At 39.8% G+C, this 24,977-nt stretch overlaps 1 protein-coding gene across 6 annotated transcripts in view; it reads right to left on the reverse strand.

The window, feature by feature from the left end:
- MCTP2 (multiple C2 and transmembrane domain containing 2) overlaps positions 1-24,977 on the reverse strand; it is a 136,283-nt gene that overhangs the window by 57,348 nt on the left and 53,958 nt on the right. For 5 of the 6 annotated variants that reach the window (XM_042804137.1, XM_042804138.1, XM_042804139.1 and 2 more), the window contains 6 exons: positions 18,267-18,431; positions 16,271-16,401; positions 9,406-9,592; positions 8,454-8,547; positions 4,582-4,684; positions 2,080-2,182 (listed from right to left, as the gene is read on the reverse strand). In XM_042804137.1, coding sequence (XP_042660071.1) covers positions 2,080-2,182; positions 4,582-4,684; positions 8,454-8,547; positions 9,406-9,592; positions 16,271-16,401; positions 18,267-18,431 — 783 coding nt within the window. The remainder of the gene's footprint in view (positions 1-2,079; positions 2,183-4,581; positions 4,685-8,453; positions 8,548-9,405; positions 9,593-16,270; positions 16,402-18,266; positions 18,432-24,977) is intronic. The other variant, XM_032994269.2, reaches the window with a different exon arrangement.

Consider the following 24,977-nt stretch of genomic DNA (forward strand, 5'->3'; position numbering starts at 1 on the left):
AGGACTTGGGGAAAAATTAACAAAGTGATCAAAAATGGAATAAAAGATGTTAAGAGTTTTTTTCCTCCCTGTAAACATCAAATCATCCTCCATGCCCAACTGACTGTAATATTGCTCTAAAACTGGAGATATCGACAACTTAAGCCACTAAAATAGACAAACAATCTAAAATATCCCCAGTTTCAAAAACACCTTGCTGTCCAAGCCACAGAGGGCAGAGGATTGCAAAGCACACGACAGTGTGCGGGGCACCAACAGCTCATTATTCATGCCTCAGCTTCTACAGCTTAAGCTTTTTATATCCCCAAATTGCAGGGCTTTCCCTGTTCTGGACTCCAGTATAACCTGGAAAGAGCACACAGCGGATGAAAACAAACACACTTTTGTGAAGAGTTTCAGAAGCCACATTGCTTTTAATTCACATACACAAGAAATACCATTATTTAGACAAAATAACAACAAAACTGGAGCACATCGGCCTATTTCTTTACCACTATAAAGCATCTTTTAGATTGGGATGATACCATTTAAGCCAGTTCAAGAGTTTTCTGGCAGTTTATTATTTATTTGGAAACATCAAATATTTGCAGTTCCCCTCTCTGATCTTGATTGGTCCCTTACCTAAACTATGCTAACTCTGTGGGGCTTATATGGCCTGTTTTGTTCAGATAGGACCTTTGCTTTCCCTCTGGAAACCTCCTGTTCCTCCCGTGTGTGCTAGGACAAAGCCCCACTAGCCCATTATTACAATACTGCCTGTCCTGCAGCAGCCCACCTCTAAAACTCAGACAAACTCTTGCCTCAACAGTGAAAGATGTGTGCCAGCCTTTCTGCAGAGGTGAATGTGCTTTCCACAGGGATGTTTCAAAACAATACTGCAATTTTCTAGTCTATAATTTCAATCAGGATTCACCGTCTGCCTATTCAAGAGGGCTATTACCCACAGCATCACACTGTGCATTACTGAAAGCATCTCACTACTGCATGTATCACTTGAATCATGTTATATATTGCAAGTGTGAATATTTGTACAATGCTCAACTCAGTACTCACTGCACAAATACCTCTCACGTCCTCTTCTCTGCATAAGGAACCTACTGCAAAACATCACTGCCTCAAAAGTCAAGGAAACTGCCATGCTTGCAATTAATCGTGTTTACTCGAGTAATACGAGCACACGAGTCCCATGATGTTTCAAGTCTCATCTACTAATGGATTTAATAAAAGTCACAGACTAGAAAGTTCTTCCCAAATGTCACTGTAAAAGTTACCAGAATCTTCTGTGATATTGCACATACACGTGGAGCTGTTTACATCCTCTTGATCTGGCTTACTGACTCTATTATTTCCAGCCTTGTTACAAAATTAAATCAGTCTTACCAAACACAAAGCTGCTTTTCCCCCATTTCTCTATTAATGTCTTTTAATGACCCTTTTATGTTTCCCTCTCTTTAGCGTGGCCTTTTTTGGACATTTCTGAAAAAGCTTCAAGTCTCCTTAATCTCCAGAGCAACCACTTTCCCCTGAGCTCGCTTTGTTTCCAGTTTTGATTTTATACTCCCATGGTAGTGCTCACTCTTCATATATTTGTTTACAGAACAAAAGGCACCAGTCTTTAAAAGCACTATGGAGCAGAAAACACCCCTTTTAGGTAATTTTATTCAGCTGTGCCAATAACAGCTATCTCTAGTCAATCCTACTGTGATGTGCAATTACTTTCTTGGAGTAAAAAGAAGCAAGACAGAACAAAGACATGCTTAAAATGTTACCTTCAGAAGATGATGTGGAAACATACAGAACAACTCAATTATGTTTTCAGACCTACATGGCATACAGTACTGATGAAGTACAGACACTTCTGCAATTTTCTTTCCAATCAACCAAATTTGTACTAAAATGGGTTGGCAATGCTTGTTACACTACGGAGAACTATAAACACTGCCAACTAAGGCATATATAGATCACAAAACCTGTTTATCTCTAAATCTGTGTTACTTTGTGCTACGGGGAAAAGAAATGCAATTCATTCCCAGCAAAACCATCAATGTTTGAATGATATACGTGGCAAAGGTAACTTACAGACAGCAAAGGGATGGCAACTTTTCCAAGAAAATCAGGGGGTTTATCTCCATCTTCATCAAACACTGTCACTTCCAGAACATCATGAATATCTTTAATAGGGCTGGAACAAAAAGTTTAGACACATAAAAAAGTAATATTCAATACACATGCACAATCTCCTCCACAAAGAGCTGAGAATACTGTTTTACTAATTAAGTTTGTATTACCTCAGAGTATAAAACTAGCTTTTAATTAAATTCCCCCAAAAACGAATAAAACAATGGGTATTCCCCAAGCTTTCCCCCTCATGTTTCAGTCCCATAAGTAGGTGAAGAAAGTAACTACCAGATAGTGACTTTTTTTTGTGCAGAGATGATGCTAACAGCGTAAAACTCAGACCTCACAAGGCAAAGCTGGTGACTGGGAGAGGTCAAGGCCTGAATTCAAAACGTGACTTCAGAACATTAAGGAAATAATCCAGGAAGCAAAACTTATGTAACTTCTTCTGACATGAACAATTATTGAACAATTATCTCCCTTTTAAAGTACTAACAAAGCCAATTACTTTAAAAAACAAAATCCTATCAACTCTAATTAAAGGACAAATTTACAATATTTTTGTTCCATTCAGCGCAAATGCTCTATTGATGTGGCAGCAGGCACTTGATCCTAAGTATTAATCAGGTCATTAATAAATCAGTTTCATTTGAGAAAAGTTGTATCTGTGTGCCGGCAAAAGCATGTGCAAGTGGAGACAACTTAGGAGTTGCATTCATTACGTCCTCTTTTCCTTTTTCCACATGCAAGAGTTAAAGAAACAGGTACACTGTACAGTGTGTGTTTGTTATTTAACTAAGTGCAGCCACTCTGCCCAAAAGAAGGTTGTTTCAGAGCAGTCCTGCTCCCAGAACCTCTGCCTGCACCACAGTGGATTTGCTCCTCATGGAAACTCATGAAGTCTGAACCTAAAAGCCACCTGACTGCCTCTCCATCTAGCAGCCATAGCGTGTTCTCTGGTGTGACCAGTGGCAGCCAAGCCACCATGAAATGCACTGTTTTCAAGACATTATGGCTTTAAAATACATTGAAACCTCATACTTCTGCAATCACACTTCCATATTCCTCTCTAAGCCATTATAATTTTCCATATGCTATAGTTACTAGTGGTATAAAACATTAAAATCCCACAGTGACACACATGGATAAATGTGTCACAGAAAAGCGGAATATGATGGGAAGGGCTTTCTGCTGGTATTGAAGACTCCAGCTCAAATGGATTCATCCACTCAAAACAATTCACTCTGCTCCAAAATAAATCTAAATCATCAATAGCTTTTAAGTTGCTTAACTGAAATATTTTTAAATGGCAAAAAATCTAAGGAGAGATGTGAGACCCTGACTGGCTCTAGAGCTTTGGTGCTTGTACTAGACATGCAACAGCAATAAGAAAGTTAAAGACAGTCCACAGCTGACATTTCCGAGATCCACAGGAAGCACAGACACGAACTTCCTTTTTAAATAAAATAATTTTGGATTCTTACTAGATTTATTTTGTTGGCTAAACATCCAACAAGACTCATCTGATGGCACAATCTCAGAGCAGTGATGAGTGAAAGCTTCTTGAGGACAGACAAAGTAAGAGGAAGGACTTCAAGAGATGTGCGTTCAGTTGCACACATGAATTAAACAGAAATCTTGCAAGGTACTTCTATCAAAGACATCAGATACTTTTTATTGTGTTCACATCCAACCCAGTATTTATGAATGTTATTTTCACAAGAAGTCCATAATTCTCAAACTGTTCTTCCAGTGGACAGATGCAAATGTCAAATGCTCCACTGCCAGCCCTTGCAGTTGCCTTCCCTGCCACAGACTACTATACAGTCTTGGAGACATTTATTTTAGTTATTCACAAAAAATATTTGTCAGCATAAAGCAAGATTTAAAACTGTGCTGCCTAAAAGCAATACCTGAATTATAATTTCTGACGTTAATACAGTCACAAAAAAACCCAAATATTTTGATTTCCATAAATATTTTAACTTCTAATTTGGGGTAAGTTATGTTTGACTAGTTTCAATTCAGAAAATATACCAGGAACAACATGAACTCTAATTTTCTGCTTGCTTACAAATTAAACAGGGATTCTACCATGGTTCAATGAAACATACTTTATTTTAAATTATGGAAGATGTAGGCATGATTATATGGTCTCTACTTTCTGTTATATTATCTCTTGGATCCAGCTATGACTCCATTATGTCTAGTCATGATTCTTCCTATAAATATCACAGTAATTTTTCTTTTAACGACTTCTATTAATAAACTCCATGCAAGAACTAGAAGAAGGCAAAAAGCTTTAATTTAGTTACATTTGATATTTCTCCAACATCCTCTCTGACTATGAAAAAATGACGTATCTTAAACTTGACCTTTGTATTTTCCCAAAGTCGATAGCTTTTAAAGTTAAGCTGCTAACTGTTTGGTGTTGCAGCATGTTTTCAAAAGCAAACCACTTACAACGTGAAAACTTTGTTCCACTCTGGATTGAGATTCTTGTAAACAGTGTGTGTTTGAAGACTGTCATTTCCCAGCTCTAATACACAGAAAGGATCACTTTTACCTAGGGAAAAATCAGATCAATAAAATAAAAAAAAAAAAATTAAGTGGACCAGATATTGTATTTAGCATGCACGCTCTTTCTTTGCAGTAAGCCTGAGGAAGCAATTGGTCAAATAAAATTGGATCCATTTAGACAACTACAAACGGCCTCGTTCTGTTGAAATGACTTGCTAAATAAACAATAGCTCTGATGCATCCTCAGTTCTGGAAACTCTAACACTTACCTTAAAACTCAGGTGGCTTCACTCTACTACCTGAAATCTGAGACTTACAGTGATTCATCTCTAAGTCTTTATAGAGGAAAAATCTGCTCATTTTGGCAATTACTCAGACAACATTACAAAAGCAATAGCATCATTCTGACCCAGGTAAGCATCAGTGCTGCAGTTATAGATCTCTTTTATCCTCTGCTTAAAGTCTGTGATGGTCTTCAGTTGATTACAGGATTAAGTACCTGCACCATGAGAAGCATGGCACTGTCTGTATCAGCAGCATTTCTTCAATTAGTTCCACATGAGCAAGTCCTTGAAGCTATGAAGACCCTACACAGTGCCACAGTTTAAACAAAACCCAACATCAACTGGAGAATCCATGCGTGAACCAGGTATTGTACTTAAAGCAAGCAAACAAAACAAACCCCCAAAACCAAAAAAAATCCCAACCTCCTTTCCAAAGAATGATGTTAGCATGGAACCTATTATGACAAAGACATGTTTGCTAATGTATTTTTTTGATAACTCGCATTACATAAACTTGTAGCTTCCACAACTTATTTCAGCTCAGCAGTTTTGATTGTGAACAGAGTACCTTTTATCAGCATGTCTGTCTCAGTATCTGATTTAATCTCATCTCCAGTGTTCATGTGTAACTCAGCCACAGATACTCTAGCCTAACTTTTATGCTGGCAACTAAATATGTCAGCAATGCAGGGATTTAGATAGCAGACAAACAAGATATTTAAGCAAAAGCTGTCTTTTTCTTAATCCTTGTTTTTAGTATTATTAATGCAGAGCTCTTAAGGTTCTTTCTGTGAGAAGTTTATAAACTAAACAGGAATCTTTTCAGTATGTAAACAGTGGGTATTAACTAGTCAATATTGGTAAAGTTTAAAGACCATGTGTGTTACTGGAATCTATTTGTCTTCTCCTTTTCAGCTTACGTGCCCATTCCCTGATAAGTGTGGAAGATGCATGTACCCTTTCAGAGAAACTGCTTGAAATGCAAACTGGTATATGCCAAAAACAATCCCACTGTATAATTTGGTATTCTGAATGCTATTTTTTGGTCAGTGAGCAAATGCAGTGTTTGAGAAGAACTCTCATGCGTACACAGAAAACATCCAACAAAGCAGAAAAAGTCAACAAAACTATTATCTAGGAATATAAAAGTATGGAAGACTCAAACTGGGCTAGCAGTGGCTGAAGAGCTGCTACATATTTGATATAGCTGTGTAGAAACTAGGCTAAAATTTATGTCAAATGGTAAAACACGGATTTTCAAAACACTGTTCAAAACCAAAGCACATACTATGTTGTTTTCTGATAGCTATTATTATAGAAGGCTAAAAACTTGCAATTAAAATCTATAATGCCAACATATAATCACTGACAACAGAAATCCCAATCACACCAAAATCCAATCTTTACTATGGGAAGAAGGTATAAAGTGGCATTACACTTGTTATCAGATGACTGGTCTGCAGAAGTTCACCCACACAAGAGTCATAACTGCTATGGGACAGGGCAGGGAGGGAATGATACCCGCTCATACTGCTCCTCTATTAACCCTTGAAATCTTTGCACTACTCATATTGTCTCTGCGATTTTCCCTTTATCAGATTTTTAGCTGGACTTTGAATTTACTTTTATCAATAACAATAAATCTGAGCAGTCTCCTTGGCAATGCAAGAAATATGGCACTGCTCTAGGAGGGCTCTATTATGGAAGCCCATAATTGCTGCACTAATCATTTATGAATGGCTCAGAACAGATAATTAATCTTTATGTCTCTCATTTCACGATCAGAAATTATGCTATTTTTACCTAAAATGGCTGCATCCTTTTGCAATTTGGTGGGTCTATTACAGCATAATACTAGGATATTTTCAGCACTGCCATTGAAAAACAATTTGTCATTTGCTTCATGAATCAGGCTCAAAGCCTGGGTTATTTTGAATATAATGACAGACTGAGTAACCTTTTACTTAAGCAGAATTTCATTCTGTGCTATGCACAAGGAATGTGTGTCACATACTCTGTATGAAAAGTCTTTGAATTGCAGAATCAGGAACCTGCGTGTCTCTTCCAATGTTCATTATCCACCCACATGCTCCTGTTTAAGTATTAAGGGAAAGGGGGCCAAATCCATCACTGATGCAACTGCATTAGCATCAGTGAAGTTTTCCAAAGAGTAAATAACCTCCCAAGCTCAGCTCTTTCCCTGGACACTATCTCTATTAAAACCTCACGTATTTCTAGATAGCCCTAGCCTTGCCATTTGCCAAAGGTTCTGCTTTGATACTGTGCACTTATTAAATTTGTTAGTAAGTTACGCTCTTAATTCCATATAGATGTATACATTATGTCAATCTAGAAATATATTTCTGTACAAGCTACCTTTCATTATTGGCAGGTTTTTTTTTGTTTGTTTGCAAATTAAGTTCTTTCATTCTTTAAAGTACTGCTCTCTGCAGTAATGTTTTTTTTCCACTGCAAGGTTAAGCAGTGAATTGAAACTGAAATAGTATTGTGATTAATCTTGGGCTTTCTCGTTTGGTCCTTCTTTTAGGAGCAACGTTCTCTTATGTTACAATATCTTCATGAGTACCAGGGAACACAGCAAGAGTGTTTTCTCTCTAGCATCTTTTCTGCCTCTATCAACAAGTTATCTTATAAAATGACTATGTCAGCAAATACACAGTACACAGTGCTGTGTCTGTGAATTACGAGCTGCTGCAAAATACAGAGGGGAATTAAAAGGTCTCCAGAATCCTGGAGAAGATGATAATAAAAATAATAATATCCAGGCAGTCGCTACAGAGAAGTATCAATTCCCCAGACTTTCCCTGGAGAAACAATATAAAGTTGCATTTTTAAAAGGTGTGAGTGTCCACTGCTATCAGGACCAAGCACAGTTTGAGATACGGCTCAGTGGAAAATCCATCCTTTTCTTGGAGTGACAGCGCCGAAAAGATCATCCCAAACTGAAGCCTCAGACGAGCTGCAAGAGAAACCATCGCACTCGCCCCATTGCTGCCAAGCCTTCTTTTTCAGGTGACAGCCTGTGGCACCACCCAAACTCACACACTCAGCACAGTGTCAGACACCCCCAAAATCTTTCAGTCTTGCTCATGGACTCACAAGGCACCCAATAAGAGGCTGCTTTGCAGGCACCATCACATTATATTGACTCTTATTTTATGTATTCCTGCTGGAAGATACAACAGCACACCGTGCTAAGTGTTAAGTTATCGGTGATGATGCTCTGATATAAAGGGGAAATCAGACCTCCATCCACTGGGTCTTCCCACACACTTTTGGGAATCAAAACCACTCGGTATCTCAGTTCCATGAGGCAGATTTCACCACTGGAGAAATGATGGGAAGATTTACTTTTCCTTGATCAACTGACGGTACTGCACAAAATCTAACTAGCACTCACAATATATTATAGAATCATATGATGCAAAATAGAAACAACACACCTGAAAAATCTAACTAGCACTCACAATATATTATAGAATCATATGATGCAAAATAGAAACAACACACCTGAAAAATCTGCTGCCAACAGGTCCACTGCCTTTAAAACTTTGACTTGTAAGAAACCAATGTCTTTTATGTCCCGAAAAGAATTCCTTATACACTGCAAGGAGGAAAGCATACAGATACATTTAATTTGTAATTCAGTACAAAACAGAAATTATTGAACTACTAAATGACTTACATTTTTATATTGATCACTATTTCAATTCAGCAGCTGATATACTCATTAATACATGTCCACTAACCCTGCCTCACTGCATCATGACCCTGAGGTTCACAACATCACATGCTACCTAAGGAAATTCTCCATTCACAAAAGTTACATGTTGACATGATGATGGAAATTGGAAGGAGCCCTGCATGTTTATGCCAATATCATCTGACCATTAAAACAGGAAAATGGGACATAGGTAGACCTGGAGAAGCAGCACGGGTTGGGAAGGCAGCACACTCAACCAGGAATGAGGAATCTGTCCTCAAAAACTTTGACTTATGTGGTTCAAATTCTTCATGACTGTCTCGTACCCCATTTCAGAGAGATACACTTATTCCTGCTTGCCCAGCTTTTGAGGGTTGAGGTGTGGAAGTCATCATATGGCGTTATCTTCCAATAATTTAAAGTCCAGAACATATCCTCCCCAAAGAAGGAAAGAAAGTGAAGTATACTATGATCTCTCCATGATATTCAGTGTGTCTCATTCCCCATGATAATCTCTTAATACAACTCAAGTTTGCAAAGAAAACTATTAGTTTAAAACTCAACAAATACAAGCACACAAATTGCTTGGGTCTATCTGCCTTGCCAATCTCCTTGTCATTCTAAACATAATAACTATTCGGTCTAATAGTTTTCTCTGGTAGAAGACATGTTATTATGACTGGACAATTTTATATTTTTATTTCCCTGCAATTTTGACTACTTTCAAAACTAAAGGAGAAAAAATAAATGCAAACTCACATAGCGCTGTGTAATCTGTTGCCGTTCACTGGGGTCCCCCAAAGGGCAGACACACAGATCAGAGATCGACACTCCTGTACACGGGGCAACAGCAATCAACATTAGCAGGGCCCCCGGATGCTTTTCCAGAGGCAGCTCTAAGCAATTGGTCTGCTTCGTCGGCAGGGCAGTAATGTCAACTTGGCACCTAGAACAACATTGCCAGGGGTTAATAAGTAAAAAGAGTTAAAAGAGCTGGGTGGGGTGGGTGGGGGGGAAGGCAACATTTATATTGATTTCAGTAGCAAGCAGGCACCAAAACTTATTACTTATTCAGGATGGAAAGAATGTAAAACAAAAAAAAAAAAAAAAAAAAAAAAAAAGGCATCTCAAAATTAAACATGGGAAACCAATTAGCCAGTTTCTATTCCACTTACTGTCAAGTTTTGCTTTCTGGTTCACCTACTGGTAAGCAGAGGTAAAAGGTTTGGGCTGCAAGGAAAACTTAACTCTGGCCTGCCTCACTTCCACTCTAAAATCCCCTAGTGCTTTTTGATGGATTTGAAACACAATTTTATTTCACCTGGGGGAAAAGAAAAGGGGCAAACACAAAATTTAAAACATTAGCCTAAAATAGATTAGTTTCTTTAAAGTCACATACTCCATTTTATGCTACATTATACTGTATGCCCCAATCTCTTTTACAAGCCTTACTAGAGCTACATTTTCAATGTACTGTTATATTTCCCAAAGGGAAAGATTGTCTTAAAAGTTCCTCCCCACCCCTTGCACATAATATGTATCATTAACCTGATACTTCCGCAAAAAATAAAAATAAGAAGGAAAAAAGAGAAACATTCATAGAGACAATAATAAAAGATGAGGATGGGCTAAAGCAGAGAGAGATCACTAGACAGGCAGATAAATGAGAAGGGAGCGGTTAAATGCAACAGAAAGCCTAATCACTTGGCTCGGCTAAATGCCTTCTATTTAGAAGTCCAGTAAATGGAGTGGAACTTTTTTGAACCTCTGTGGGGCTTGGCTTTTAAGAACAGGCTGAACAAAAGTTATAGATGAAAAAGGGAAAAAAAAAAAAAAACACACAAAAATAAGGAAGGAGAAGCTTTGTTGTCACAGTGCAAGGGGAGTCACATTTCTCAAAGGGACAGTGAGAGGATGATGGAGAGCGAGATCTTTCGCTCCCCTTAATGCCTGCCGACAAGTTTTTATTTAAACTAAACTTGTTAAGGTGTTGTCTTAATAGGCTAAAATTCCACAGGGTTCCCCCAGGTGAGTTTCTTCTGGGTAAATGGTGCATGTAGTGTTCCTGATTGATCCCATTCCAGTAGTAGAGCTGGAGCAGTTTATACCCATCTGCTATAAATTGCATGCTTTCCGCTTCTTAACAGCCTATTTTCTGTGAATGTTAAGGGGGGAGAAAAAAAAAAAAAAAATCCCAAAACATTTCAGCCTGAAAACCCAAGAAGCTATGTTATGAAGTAAAAGTCATTGCTCTGGTGAGTTTGTAAGGCATCCAGTAGCTCTGTGTATTAAAACCTCTCTCTGTGTAAGCTGCTTCTGACCAGAGTCAATGCGGATGACTTTGCCTTAAGTGCGCTATTTGCCATTCACTGCACTGAATGTACAACAGGTTTGCAAGTTTACTCTTGGTGCACCACGCTATTGCACAAGCGTAGGCTGCCTCTCAACACAGTTTCCAAGTGTGAGGGGTTGCGTTTAAAGCTCATCACTATGCCTAGACTCTTTGGAAAGATATGACAAGAGAAGTTACAGCAGAAAGGAAAACAAAACCACCACAAAAAAGTCAAACATTTGAGAAAAAGACCTTATCACTTCCACACCGGAGGTCAACATCACCTTGGCTGCATTAACAGTTCCTTCTCAGACTGAAGTAGTTTTTTGGATACTTTAGGTATCAGTGTGAAAGGGGGAATGTATTGTTATCTTAGGTTTGTTGGGGTTTTTTTTGTTTTTTTTTACAGATGAAGAAACTTAAGAAAGGAGAAGAAAAAACTCAGGGTCACCCAGCTGGTCTGTGGTTTAGCTGGCAATAGAGGCCACATCTCCCACATGAGCATTTCATACACCACCCACTCAACAGAGTCTGCAACTGGGAAAAGCTGCATTTGCTTTTTTTATCTTAAGAACTTTCCATGGGGTAAGAGAGAAAAGACAACTTGTTCAGACAACGGTGCATACCCTGATAGATAACCTCAGAAATCTCTCGTATATCAAAGGCAAAGTTAAATATAATTCTAGCTTGTTTTGGCAAATTTGAATTGTTTCACTTATTAAAAGAATTTGATTAGCCAAAGGTCAAAGAAAAGATCGAGTATAACGGTGTGGGGGTAGGAGAGATGCACATGTGGAGGGGAAAACAGCAGGAGGTGGAGTATAAGCATTTCTTCCTCAAATCATGTCTGATTTCCACGCAAACTAACTTCCTTAAAACATCTGTGTTCACTCAAGGTGATGGTATGCCTCTGTTTTCTTTTGAGGAACTGAAAAGAAAATCCATATTTGCACTTGCAAATGGCAAAAGGCTTAAGGAAAAAAAAAAAAAAGACAATCTGTTTCATTTAGGTTATACAACATAAAGGATCAGACCGCAAAGAATGCAGCTTGGTAAAACAATTAGACATTCAATTTACTATATAAATTCAGAAGTTTCCACACAAACGCTGCTACACTATTAAAATGAGCCTAATGATTTCTAAACTACTTCCCCTATCCTGAAACAGAAACTCTTCCTTTCCTCCTTTCTCAGTTTTCTATCTGCAAGACCTTATTACAGATAATTATTTCACAGGAAAGTAGTAAGAGACTATCATGATGGGCACAGTATAAAACTAATGGAGGCAATCCACTTTTTGCTCAGATGTTCCCTAATCTGAATGCAAAGGGCAAAGCTCTCAAATTATTTGGATTTTAGGTGATGCAAATGATCTCCTGAGTTAAATTCTCAACACTGTAATCCTATCTCAGAATAGGATACTCTGCTTGTTGTCATCTTTTGCTACATTTCGTATTAAATTCAGGTATAATCTTTCACACACATGGCTATATGCATGATCTCAGGGTATACAGTTTTGTAAGTTAAGAATGCATTGTGCACACAAATCTATCACTTCTTTTTTTTTTAAACCACAATTAATTAAATGGTTTTCTTCCTCCTCCTGATCAATACGTAGGTCTACACCTCTCTATAAACCTCTAGTCCTGTAGAGGATTACACCAGCTTTAGTTTTCATTTAAGACTGTTCTTTCGACTTACAGCCCTTATCTTTAGCTGCCAAACTTCCCCCCCCCTCCGCTTTTTTATTCATTTTGCAAAGAAATGTTACCTGGAACACTACATGGTAAATTTGGGGTTAAATTATTTAACTTTATCAGGGAATCAAATGGTAAAATTTCATTAGAAGTTGCAGATCTTAGCCTCTCACAAGTAGTAATGGGGCTGTATATTATTATGCAATCCACAGTTCATCAAATTATAAGTATCCTTAAATATAAACACATATGAAAAAATCCGCACAAAACAATGTTATTTTTTCCTCCTGCAGAACTCCTGAAAGCCCTTCACAAAAGAGGTTAGAGGCATTATTACGGTATACAGTAAGATGTACCTGATTAATATTTGAAAAGAAATTTCAAAGGCCACAGGTGTCAGTGAGACAATTAAGAAAGTCTTATTCTGATCTATTTTACAGATTAAATTTGATTGTCTGATTTCTCCTATAGCTTGGTGAAATTTAAATGAAAGGTTTGGATGCAGCCACAGTAGATTTTACTGCTCCTCCTAACCGCATGGCCTTTAAAATAAGGATTGTTTCTTGTTGCAAAGACACTGTTTCCTGGAGGCATTCATCATAAAGATATTGGATGCACTCCAATCTCACAGCTCATGGTCTTAAGTCTAGCAATTTCTGTAATACCTCGTTCCTGAGGTAAATATGTGAAAAAAAAAAAAAAAAAAAAAAACCTCCAACATCCTGCAGCATCTCTTTTTCAAAACCTATCCCTTAACGCTGAAACACTAACAACCTGGCATAAACAATGTAACTCTGCCTGGACAAATTCTGCACATGTTAACACCTTTGTTTATTAATACACATTAACATCATCTCCTGTTTATAGCATGCCTCTTATCCCAAAGGACACAAAAGGCACTCAATAAATGTTACCAACAGCTCTGTGTAGACTAAATAGAGGGATTATTTCATCCAGCACCAAAACACAGCCACCCCTCAGTGTTGGACTTTGGCAAACAAACTACTCAAGGCTGCAGTATTTTAAGGGAGGAAGAGAAACTGGACCCAGCTGAAAATCTAAGAAGAGCGCAGGTGGGCTGAATGTAATAATTGAGCTTGTGATGTGCACTGACAGCGAGGGTCTGTTTCGTGACAGGAGAAGGGTGACATGAAAATGCACCGAATGTTTCCTCACTAATTCAGAGGCAGACAAATGCCCCACGTGTTAGTGTTCAGTAACGGAGGTCCAGTGCATTTCTTATTCTACATCCTTCATAGTCTCCACACACTTCAGGCCTTATTTCAAGAACAATATTTTACCTTGAAACCAAATTATGCCTGGGAGAAGAGCCATGTTCCAGGGGTGTAAGGCATCTATCCTACGTGAAATCCTGGGTCTAAAGGAATTAACAAAAGTCTTCATTCCACAAAAATTCAGCAGCCTGGATTATCAGACATGAGTCCACCTTGTATACCTCCTCAACTTCATTCAAATATTAAAAATATACATATATTAGAAGGTCTAACCAACGCAGTTCAACCTACACAGCCTTGAGGGGAGCACAATTAATCACAACTTTATCCACAGATTGACCACAGAATTATTAATTCAGAACCAGCAAATTTTGACTTTTCCTTAAAACAATGAAAATTATTTGAGGGCAGTTGGGCTGTACTGCTATGCGTAATGACCGAATATAACCCACAAACATTTTACTAAAGAATCGTTCTTACAATGATGTTGTGAAATCCAGAAATCTCAAAACTCAACTTGGAAGTCATGGAGACAATAAACATGGCACCTCATAATGCTGTTTTTCCTACAGAATCCTTTTCCAGATTAGACTGAATTTGAACCCTTCACAAAATATTATTTATTGGGTGTCAAAAGTTTCTACACAGTAAAAAATAAGACTTGTTATTATGCATTTAGTGTTTACCTATTCTGGCAATTGCTCTTTAAAATCTAGTATAACTTTTTCCTGTTTTGACGCTACAGTGAATTTGCTGTGCTTAGGGCAACACAGCAATATTTTTCTCTCCACATAGACAGCAAAAATAACTTTAAGGTAAATCTAACACACACAGGCTTTCCCAGTGCTGAAATCTTTAATAATAGAATAAGCATTTTGCTGATAATTTTTTGCCACACTGAACACCACCTGCCAGAATCCAGTAAGAAAAAAGGAGGGGGGAATCCAAGGAAGGATTGCTTCAGCATCAGGGAGATGGAACAGAGGCAAGACACAAACACTGCTACATTTCTCAACTCTAAACAGAATATCAGAAGTAATAAAAGTAACTGTGAGAATGGAAGGAACAGATTCATCTTCAGCCACTTCTCCATGTGATGAGCAACAGCATTCAGCCAGAAAGCATTTCCTGCTCTGCAAAACCACAAACATTTGTAGAGCCAAAGGGCATTGTTCTTTTCAGTGAATAGTTTCAAACTATTTGAATGCTTAAAGTAAGAGAATGTTCTTATGAGTTACTGTTATTTAGTCAGCAAGTTGTGAAACCCTCGCCAGGTAAGAACAGCAAACAACTGCAGACAGGATCCCTGACTCTATGAATTTAGAGGTGGTGGCACTGATCCCGTGAGCAGATAAGCATGGGCAAACCCAAGAAGGGCTCCAGTAAATTACATAGTTCTTGGTGCTGCTGCATGTAGCCAACTGTGCAGATGCGGTTTGGGGAGATAGGTCTAGGTGATAATGCTGCAAACCAAAACAAGGAAGAAGATGCAGTTACTACTAGGAAACCAAGAATGTACTAATACTGTACAAAAAACAGAGTTCAAGTATAAGAGAAAGAGCAGGACATGAGAGTAGGAACCATATTATATTCCCATTTAAAAAAAATAAAAGGTTGACTGCTATCCCACAGAAAGTCTAATGTGGCATAAGATCTTTACTTGAGAATTTGAAGCGATAAGGGAATAAATGCAGTGGGACAAAATCTAGTATCAGTCAGGAGATGGATAAATCACCTGTGAGGCTGCCCCTTAAAGATGATGCTTTAAACAACATGAGCTCATGCAAAGTGTAGGGCACCAAACCCACAGAGATCAGTCCTCGGGGGCAGCAGGGAAGAGATCACCCAAATAAAGCAAACCCAGGCAACAGGACCCATACGTAAGCAAGGCTACTAGAACACACCACCAAAGCGCAAACAGAAATAAGGGACACGGCTGCCACTCGCAAAAGGAGAACAAAGATCCCTGAGCTGGCACCGGCCTGAGGGCATGTATCAGCCCTGCAGAACACAGCGGGGTGGTATCACCGTACTGCTTCCTCCCTGCCACCAGTTTCTCCGAGCTCCCGCAGTATTCTGGATTTTACAGTCAGCACGTGCTGAGTCAACTTGGGTGTCTCTGCATTCAGGTTGTGGCTAATCAATTACCCGTTAATAGGTTTTAATAAACATACCCTAACAGAGGACTCTGGACATGACCAGAAAAAGGAGAGAAACACAGTGTGATGTTGGTAATGAAAATTGATCAATTAAAAAAAAAAAAAAAAAAAAAAAATCACATCTTTTGTACTTACCCCACCCCTCCTCCCCCGCAAAAGTCCCACAAAAATAAACAAACAAAAAAAACCACCTCAACTTACGTTCCCAAAAGCTCCTCATGTTTTTTGTTATCCTTTCTCCAGACTTCAATGTCCAACATATCCTTCCTGTCAGAGAAGTAGTGAAAATCAAACTGTTCCCTCCACTGAGGATTTGCACTCTTACACAGTGTCTAGAAAACATGCAGTTATAATATTTATTTTTCTTAAATGGTACTTTTTTCCACAGTAAAGCACATATCAATTATTTTACAAGAACAAGGTTGGATGTTAGGACATCGAGTACTAAAGTAATTCCAATCAAAGCTCTCCAGCCCATCACGCAGAGCCTCATCTTCCTTAAAAACTCTCTTTCCTCTCTCATATTAATGATAAATATGCAAGTGTGATGTGAAATAATGGCTGGAGAAATTCTGAAATGCAAGGTGGATCCCCCCAGCTCCACTTTCAGTGGACTGCGGTCATCATTCAACATCACACTGGAAGAAATCAAAAAAAAAAAAAAAACCTTTTGAGGGCAATTACCTGAAAACAGGTTTGAATGAATTAAGGAACCCACAATAGTATTTTTACCCTTCTGTTTTAAGATATAGGAAAAGGAACAGCCTTGAAATTATTAACATCTGGTTAATTTGGTGTCTGTAAATTGTCCCTCTGAGTTTGGTGAGATTGTTCATGTGTTCAGATTATTCTGAGTATTCACTGGATTAGGATTGAAATCACTTGCAATTCATATCACACTACACTACCCACCATCAATATCAGCATGGCCACTGAGAGAACAGGAGATAGGATTAGCTGGACCATGACTAAGATTCCTCCCACCTTGCTTGCTTTTCTGGACCATGAGAGATTGTACTTCATAAATTGAAAAAACTCCAGAAAAGAACGTTACGTACTGACAATCTGAAGTCTTATTAGGGTGTAAAAGCAGCAGTCCCCAATTTTTACTGGACGCTAGACAGAAATACTAAACAATTAACTCGCTGCAGACAATGTTGTACTTGACTTCCCATCTTAAACTCTTTAATTTTCTGTGACTGCAAACAGTGTAGTCTTGCAGATTCATGACACAGGCTATGGGCCATTAAAGAGAAACATAAAAAGGGATCTTAACTGGAATAACATCTTTATTCTAAAATAACTAACCCATTTGTTATTTTTCAAAGCTGTTTTTCTAAATAAAAACATTATATCATGACCTTGGTTTGAGGTTCAATGTAGGGGACAGAGTGCAGGTTTCAGATGCGCCTACATCTGAGCATTATGTTCTGTGAACTTGCTCTGTACATTTTGTACAGGAGAGGGTTTGTTTGTTTCCTCCTCCTCCTTCTGCACTTCCAGTTCATGACATGCAGAGCTCTTGCTTTCTCAACAGAATATTATTTTAATTATAGCCCCTCTCCTTATTAGACTTTGGAGATGAAATGTTTATCTTTGGGAACCCCATTCATTTCTTAGATTCCCATGAAATGGTACTGGATACAAATAAACACAGCCTAGAGGAATAAAAATTAAAATCAAAACCATGGAATATTCTCTGTGTGTTGTTTTGGGTTTTTGGTTGGTTATTTTTGGGGGGTTGCGGTTTTTTTCCTTGTTATAAGTAACATTTTTCAAGAAAGGTGCTTTAAAAAATAATAAAAAAAAAAATTCCCCTGCACTGGGAACTATTTCAGGTCTGCTTTTCCAGCATATCTAACACTGCAACCTAACTTCTGTATTGGCAAAGAACAAAACACATGTGTGATGTACATAGCTTTATTTCATTTCATATTAATGTCAAACATCCGTCAATATGATTACTACGCTAAATGCACAAAACCAGGTATACACAATATTCCTAACTTCCTATTTCTATATTGGCATGTAAAACTTATTAGTAAAGGGTTAATGTCTCTGAGCTGGTCTCCCGGTTTTGATCTCACTTATATAAAAGCGATTCAAGAACAGTTCCATCTGAGGTAGCAACACTGGTAAAAGAAACACCAAGTATCTTATTGGCTTCAGCAAACTTAAGGAAATCCTTAATACTCACCTTACTCTTGTATCTTTGATCTCCCAGTTTGAGGAGAATAAAAATCTCTGCCAAGCCCCCTCCGGGGATGTTCTTCCCCTCCAGGAGTGTGATGGTGACCAGCCCATTCCACAACTGGTTCTTGCGCAAAGAGTCCGAGAGTCGCGCGCTCCGCATGAAACTCGACTGAAAAGCAAGTCAGCGACACAAAACATTAACACATCCAAACCCACTTTTTTATGCTCAAACTGACTGTGATATGAAAGCACCAGAAGTGAGAGAGGTACCGTGACCCCCTAGGAGCAAGTAGAGGATGGAGGACAGTAGGATGCTATGGATTTTCTGCCTGTACTGTACTATGGCTGACCCCATGAAGCAGCATCATCTGATGCTCAGCATCAGAGCAAAGCCAGCAGGGTTAGCTTAAACCAACAGGAAAGTCAACTTCACCCAGCCTGGCTGAGCTTCAGCAAGAGCAGACCTCGAGCGTTGAGAGAAATCTATTACCTCGGCTCACGGAAAGACACAGGAGACCTATGGGGAGGAGAGGTGGGAGAGGGGAGAAACTGAACCCTTGCATGTCCAGAAAAAGCAGGTCTGTCCTTTTCCTGCATTCCTGTCTGTGGTGGGGGGAGACAGCCCACAGTCATAAAGCCTATGGCCAGGTGAAAGGCTGAGCACGCATCTTCCACCTCCTCCATCACTCAACCTCCTGTCGTCCACCCTAGCTTTCTGCCTGCTGCTTTTGCAGCTCCTGCTTCCAGAAACCGAGCTCACGAATCAAAAATACCGATGCCTGCTGAAAAACACTGACACCGCCGGCTCTTCATCTGGAGTTATAGTTACCTGGTAGCCACATTTGTTACCTTCTCAGCTTCATCCTACATAGCATGGCTGCACTAACAGTTTGCTAACTGGCAATATTTTATTGGACAGAGGATGATTAAATAGGTCTTTATTTGCGGGGAGTGAGCTGGAAACATTAAAACTCAAGGCTCTACTTTTCTTCTCGCAGTAAAAATCCTGCCATATTTTATTCTCGTGAAGCAACTTTTAACTCGCCACACTTCGGAGCTTCAATCATGTCATATACAGGTGGGAGCAAGACGGAGGAGAAGATTTCACAAGTCACTTTAAAACAGGACGTGTTAGCTTTAAAAGCAAGTAAGAAATATTGTTGCTAAATAAAACGATTGCAAAAGCACCTGATGTCTGAAGATTACTTTTTATGGATCAATTACCCAGCAACAAAATTCTTAAATCACGGGTGGTGAACTCACAAATTTTTACTTGCTTTTTACTGGTTAAAATACCCAACTCTGAATCCCACAAGCATATTAATATACTTCTATTTAAACACCCTGTTTGGCTTTCCTGGCACACTGGTTAAAAATTCCTACCTTTAAAAAGAAAACGAGATTTTGATTCATAAATCCAGCTGCAATGTAATTTTTTTTTTTTTTTTTTTTTTTTAAAGTTCGTCTTTTAGGCCAAAAAGCTAAAGCATGACTGTTCCCATGGACATACTTCAAAGTCCCGGCAGATATATTCCTCCCTAAACACTGCAACTATTTCAAAATCCTTTTTATAAAAAAGGGAGTAATGTCCACAAGGGATCAAAGGGCATTCTACAGTCTGGCAATCGCCTTAGAAAAATGGCAGTGCTTCCATGAAATATGCCCTAAAATAATTTTGCAGCTTGGTATGTCCTAATTTCGAATTGGATGTTTATCTTGGAAAGGCTTCTATCTAACTTGTCCATAAAACAGCTCCACTTAGCTCTATGAGCCCTGTGAAAATGGAATCCAAAGCTGGCTATTAAAGGGGCCTGGAGATTGCTTCCATATGGCGTAACAGCATGGGAGTGGAGGGCTAAGGCCTACAGCAGGCGCTGCTTGGCTTGAGCTCCCCATCTATCCATGGACACTCGTTGCATTACACCATAACATCTGGATTATTGCTTGTAATGTCCCTGGGAAATATCCACTTCCCATCAAAGCCTTTATCTATCTCAGTTGTACTTTGAACATTTTAGTATTTAACATAGTCATGTTTTGATGTGATGTACTTGCTGCTTTAGGACCAAGGATTTTCCCTCCCTACCCTCTCCTTCCTCAGAGGAGGAAGAGGCATTTGATGTTAGTTCACAAACTGAAAAAAAAAAAAAAACAGACAAAGTTTATTATCCATGTTGCAATTTCTTTTAAAAACAAAGCATCCAGTTCTCGTCAAAGCTTCCAGGCTGAACACAAAAACCAGTTGTTATCACTCAGTTTTCAAATCAAATTTAGATTCTTTTCATTTTTTAACCAGGCCAGTATTTTAGGGTGTCACTCAGCGTTAGGGGGCCTTTCTACCCAAGTTCTGTAGCACATGTAACCCCACCCTTTTAGCCATTGACTTGACAATTCAAAAGACTGTTGGGAAGTACCCAAACCGGCCTGGATTCCGTGCAGTCCCAGGAAAAATCAGCGCCTGCAGGTCGGTATTACTGGAACACATTGCAATGCATCAACTCTGACCTTCCAAAACAGGTGGCCCCTAGCAAACGGCCTTGTGCACCCCCTTTCCAGATGGCTGCGCAGCTGCAAAAGTGCTCTGTGCTCATCTCAGAAGAGGGCTTTGTTGGTCTCCAGCTAACAGGAGCTGGCTACTTTCTGGAGGAGACCTAGCATCCCTTTAGAGCATCACACTGGGTAAAGAAACCAAGACGTTTGCAACTGGTTTAGGGCATGGGGATCTGGAGCACCTCAACACAGGCTCGATAACAGCAGTCTGCTTCCCACCTCCCCCAGCCCAGCTCTGCCACTGTCACAAGCCTCTCTCCAAACGGAGCAGCACGGAGCCCGGGAAGGCTGCTTGTCTCACGTCCCTGAAGGCAGCCTGTCACATTAGGAATGCTTTGGATTTCCTGGATGTGCCCCGGTTGTTCCCACAGTGTGTGCTCAGCAGGTCTGGCACGTCTCCTGTGCCTTGTAGCATCTACACCCACACCGAAGAACCACTCTGTGCATGCTCTGCAGCCACCTCTCCAGCCTCCCCAGGTATTTGGCAGGCCGTTCCTCTGACCACCCCGATGGAAATCCCAGCCAAACAGGCAGTGTCTCAGATTCCACTCACAGTTTCTGGAAGGAAGCACATCTGGGGAAACCCAGATGTGTGGTAAACCCACAGACCTAGACCATCAATGAGTCAACTTCAGTGTTGCCTGGGGAAGTCTGTACTATGGAAAATGCCTCCCAGGTGACAAGAAAATTATATTGCATTATTTGTTTTAAAAGTCTTACCTCCTCTCTGATAACCTGCACCTACTTGTTTCAAACTGATTTACATAGAGTTAATTGATTAAATTTTACAGCCTCCCTCTGAGTTGGTAAAACTATTACAGAGCAGAGCACAGAGAAGTGCAGAAATTAATCCAACAGAGTTACTCGGAGGCAAACAAGCACTGAAAATAACACCCAAAACACTTTCCCTCCCTCCAGCCATCACTACATTAACTTGCTTTCACAATGAGACCAAAAAAGTCAAAGCCCCTGTCTACGCTGGCCAGAAAAGGAGGACATAACTGCTTAATCAGTGGTAATTTTAAAGTGTTTTTATCTATTCAGCTCTACCCTTTCCCTGTTACCTCCCAGGCTACTGACACCTCCGCACTTAGGTACTTCATCTTCTGCTGCTGAACCCGAGCTCTTCCCAGCTGTGCTCCCAGACTGGATGCCAGGTCCTTCAGGCCTCTCCTGCTATATTTTCCTGTAAACTCTCTGCAGTCAGCCAGCTCACACTCTGGCCACGTCCCAGACTGAAGTAAAGGTGCCTTACATTGGTACAGAAACGTTGGCTGAAGCTAGGATCAGGCTATTGAGCTAGAAATTAGGAAACACATGCTTTATGATGGAAGTTGGCACATGTCCCAAAGCACAAGACATTTGACAAGTTAGCTTATTCCTTCCTGTCCCCCCATTTCTTCTGAAATCAAGATAGCCTTGAGATCAGAATTTGACGGGTTACAGAGCAGATCCTGGTCATAGAGCAGATCCCTGCTACGTGAGAAACAGAAGATGGTTCTTCTCCCTACTGCTTAGAGAGAACATTCGCCCAGAAAGCATCCCATGTCTCTGAACAGAAAAATTGAAAATAAGTGCTCACAATACTATTTTCAGAATGTGGCTCCTGGTTTCAAAATTTATATTAAAGTTTCTCACACCAACTTTCAATTTTTTATTACTTTCTGGATCTGGTTTAAAGAAGAAAGCTGGACAAGAATGAGCAGGTGTGACATATTTTGCCTTCACAGAGCCAAATACAGGAGATAAGCAAGAATGACAGAGCTTTGGAGGGGAAAGAACCAGCTCACTGACCCAGCTTCACAAAATCCTTTAGGACCTCGAGTCTCCCTCATAACACCATTTGTATATAATCTCCCTCTATAGGCACCCAGCGAATCCCCTCTGGTGCATCAGAGCTGCTTTCAAATCTGTCTCTTCTCCTGACACACACATACATGCCCCAAGTTCAAATTTGTTTTTGAAGCAATAAAGAGATGCAGAAAAATTGTACATTTAAATGACACGGTGAGGTGGCCAAGTGTGAAGCGAGCCCATCTCTCACATCCTTCATTTAAAAGGATGAGACAGGACAACAGAAAGCCTGCTGCAATCCCTGTGAAGAGGTCAACGTCGAAACTGGGCCACGTAATTTGCCATCTGAGAAAACAACAACACGCAAATAGAAAGACTCTTTGGACCTCTCCTCATTAAGCAGGGAAACCATTTTGCAGAGGCAGTCTCCCCTTGGGAAAGAGGAGAGGGCAGCGAGAAAGGCAAGTGAACCGACACGAGATTGCCGCCACAATGCGTGACCCTGTGGCAACCGAGTCCCTCTGCTCCGCGAAACACTTGGAGAGCGTCGCTGCCCACGGGGTGTTGTGGGAGAAAGCCAAATACAATGAGGCAGGCAAAAATGAAACCTAACAGCCCACGCAGAAAAAAAAAAATAAAATAAAATAAAAAAATAAGGAGAGTGAGGGATTTTCCCCCGCGATGAGATGCTGAGGAACACTTCAGTCCCGTCAGCCTTTCAGCCAATTTATTCAATCAGCTTAGGCTATCAAGGTGGCAATTGTGTCGCTTTTGTTTCAGGACTGAACTGCTGCGGGTCAATTCACCCTAAGCAAACCTGCTTATTTGCTTCATAGATGCTCACCACTTAAAGGTTATTCAGCTGTACAAATGCTCAAAATAACGTGTGGGGCACTCAGGGTGAGACTCAAGCCACCCAGGACAAACAAGGCTACTGAGCATCAGCATGTTGGGCTCCAACAGAGATAGCTACCAACACCCTCTGCGCCCCAGACAGTCCCAGAAAGAAAAACAGAAAAGAAGGGAGAGCTTGCCAATACACAGATACGAGTGCGTATATTAATACTGCCTAATAGTATCCTCTTCCCTTTGCAATGCCACCCTCCATGAGAAAAAGAAGCAAGCCGCACTCTTGGAGACAGCTCCCACAGAGGACAATGCTGTTCTCAGCTCCCATGAAAAATGAGGGATCTGGATGTGCTGCCCATGTCTTGGGAGTCCGCCCAAATGTGCGATGATTCCCTTCTAGCAGCAGTGAAAAATATATACTGTGTAATCAACAGATAGCTAAATCATCCAGCTCAACAGCTCTTGCACCAAAATGATTTAAAAGACAGTATTCAGTTGCTGAAATCCTTCCTGCATACTATCTGTAATGAATGTGAGGCAACCATAGCTAGACTGGAGATCTCATACTGTCGCTGTTTTCATTGTTGTCTGAAATGTAGCCTTTTCTTCAAAAAAAAAGGAAGCTCAGAGGACACACAAAGAGTGTACGGTATCCACAACAGCCCAGGTGAAGCCCTTCACCAGCCTGATATGAAGTTACATCAGGTATTAGTGCCATCAACAGGGGTACTAACCATCTGGGGTGAATTTGGCAAGCCAGAAAGAATCCTGTGATTAATGTGAAAATCTGAATGTGAAAATGTGACAAATCTGCCATAAAATAACATAAAATGGTCAAATTAGAGTATAGGCAGATTTCTTTCATATAGGGAATACAGGTTAAAAAAATGCTGTGAAAGTTACATTCATTTTGTCCATCCTTAAAATAAGTTATTTTCCCTGTATTTGTAGAAGAAAGGAAGCTAAGTATTGCAATAGAGGTCGTCTATAGTTCAGCACAAAAAAAAAAAAAAAAAAAAACACAACAGGAAAACTATTTCAAATAGAAAACTTTTATTTGCCTAAACCTATAGAGATGAAATTTAGATCTGTCTCAGTTCAGCTGCTCAAATGGAAAGTATACAGCCTTTTCTCCTTCAACAACCAACCAGAGTCATCTCAGCAGCCAAAAAAGAGATGAGTTTGTGTATCCATTACAGAGCTCTCACCATTTCCCCTGCCCCCCTTATTCCTGTATCTTTATCTCGTCCAGCAACATTGTTTTCTACCCCATCATACTCTCTGGCTATTCTTCCATAACCTCTTGTGCCTTCCCTAGACACCTATATTCCCCATGCACACAATTTTTCTTTCTAGCCTTTATGTTCTGCCACAAACTGCTAGTACTGCTTCCACAGACCAGAGTTTCCTAACTAAAGATGGTTATTGATGTACAGTACTAGTGTTTTAGTGCAGTAGCAGAATCAATAAACTAGGAAATACTGCTTTGTCAGATTTTTCCAGCGCATGCTGGGAAATATTT

Source organism: Tyto alba, unplaced genomic scaffold, assembly GCF_018691265.1.
Source record: "Tyto alba isolate M040663 unplaced genomic scaffold, T.alba_DEE_v4.0 Super-Scaffold_41, whole genome shotgun sequence".
Lineage (NCBI taxonomy): Eukaryota > Metazoa > Chordata > Aves > Strigiformes > Tytonidae > Tyto > Tyto alba.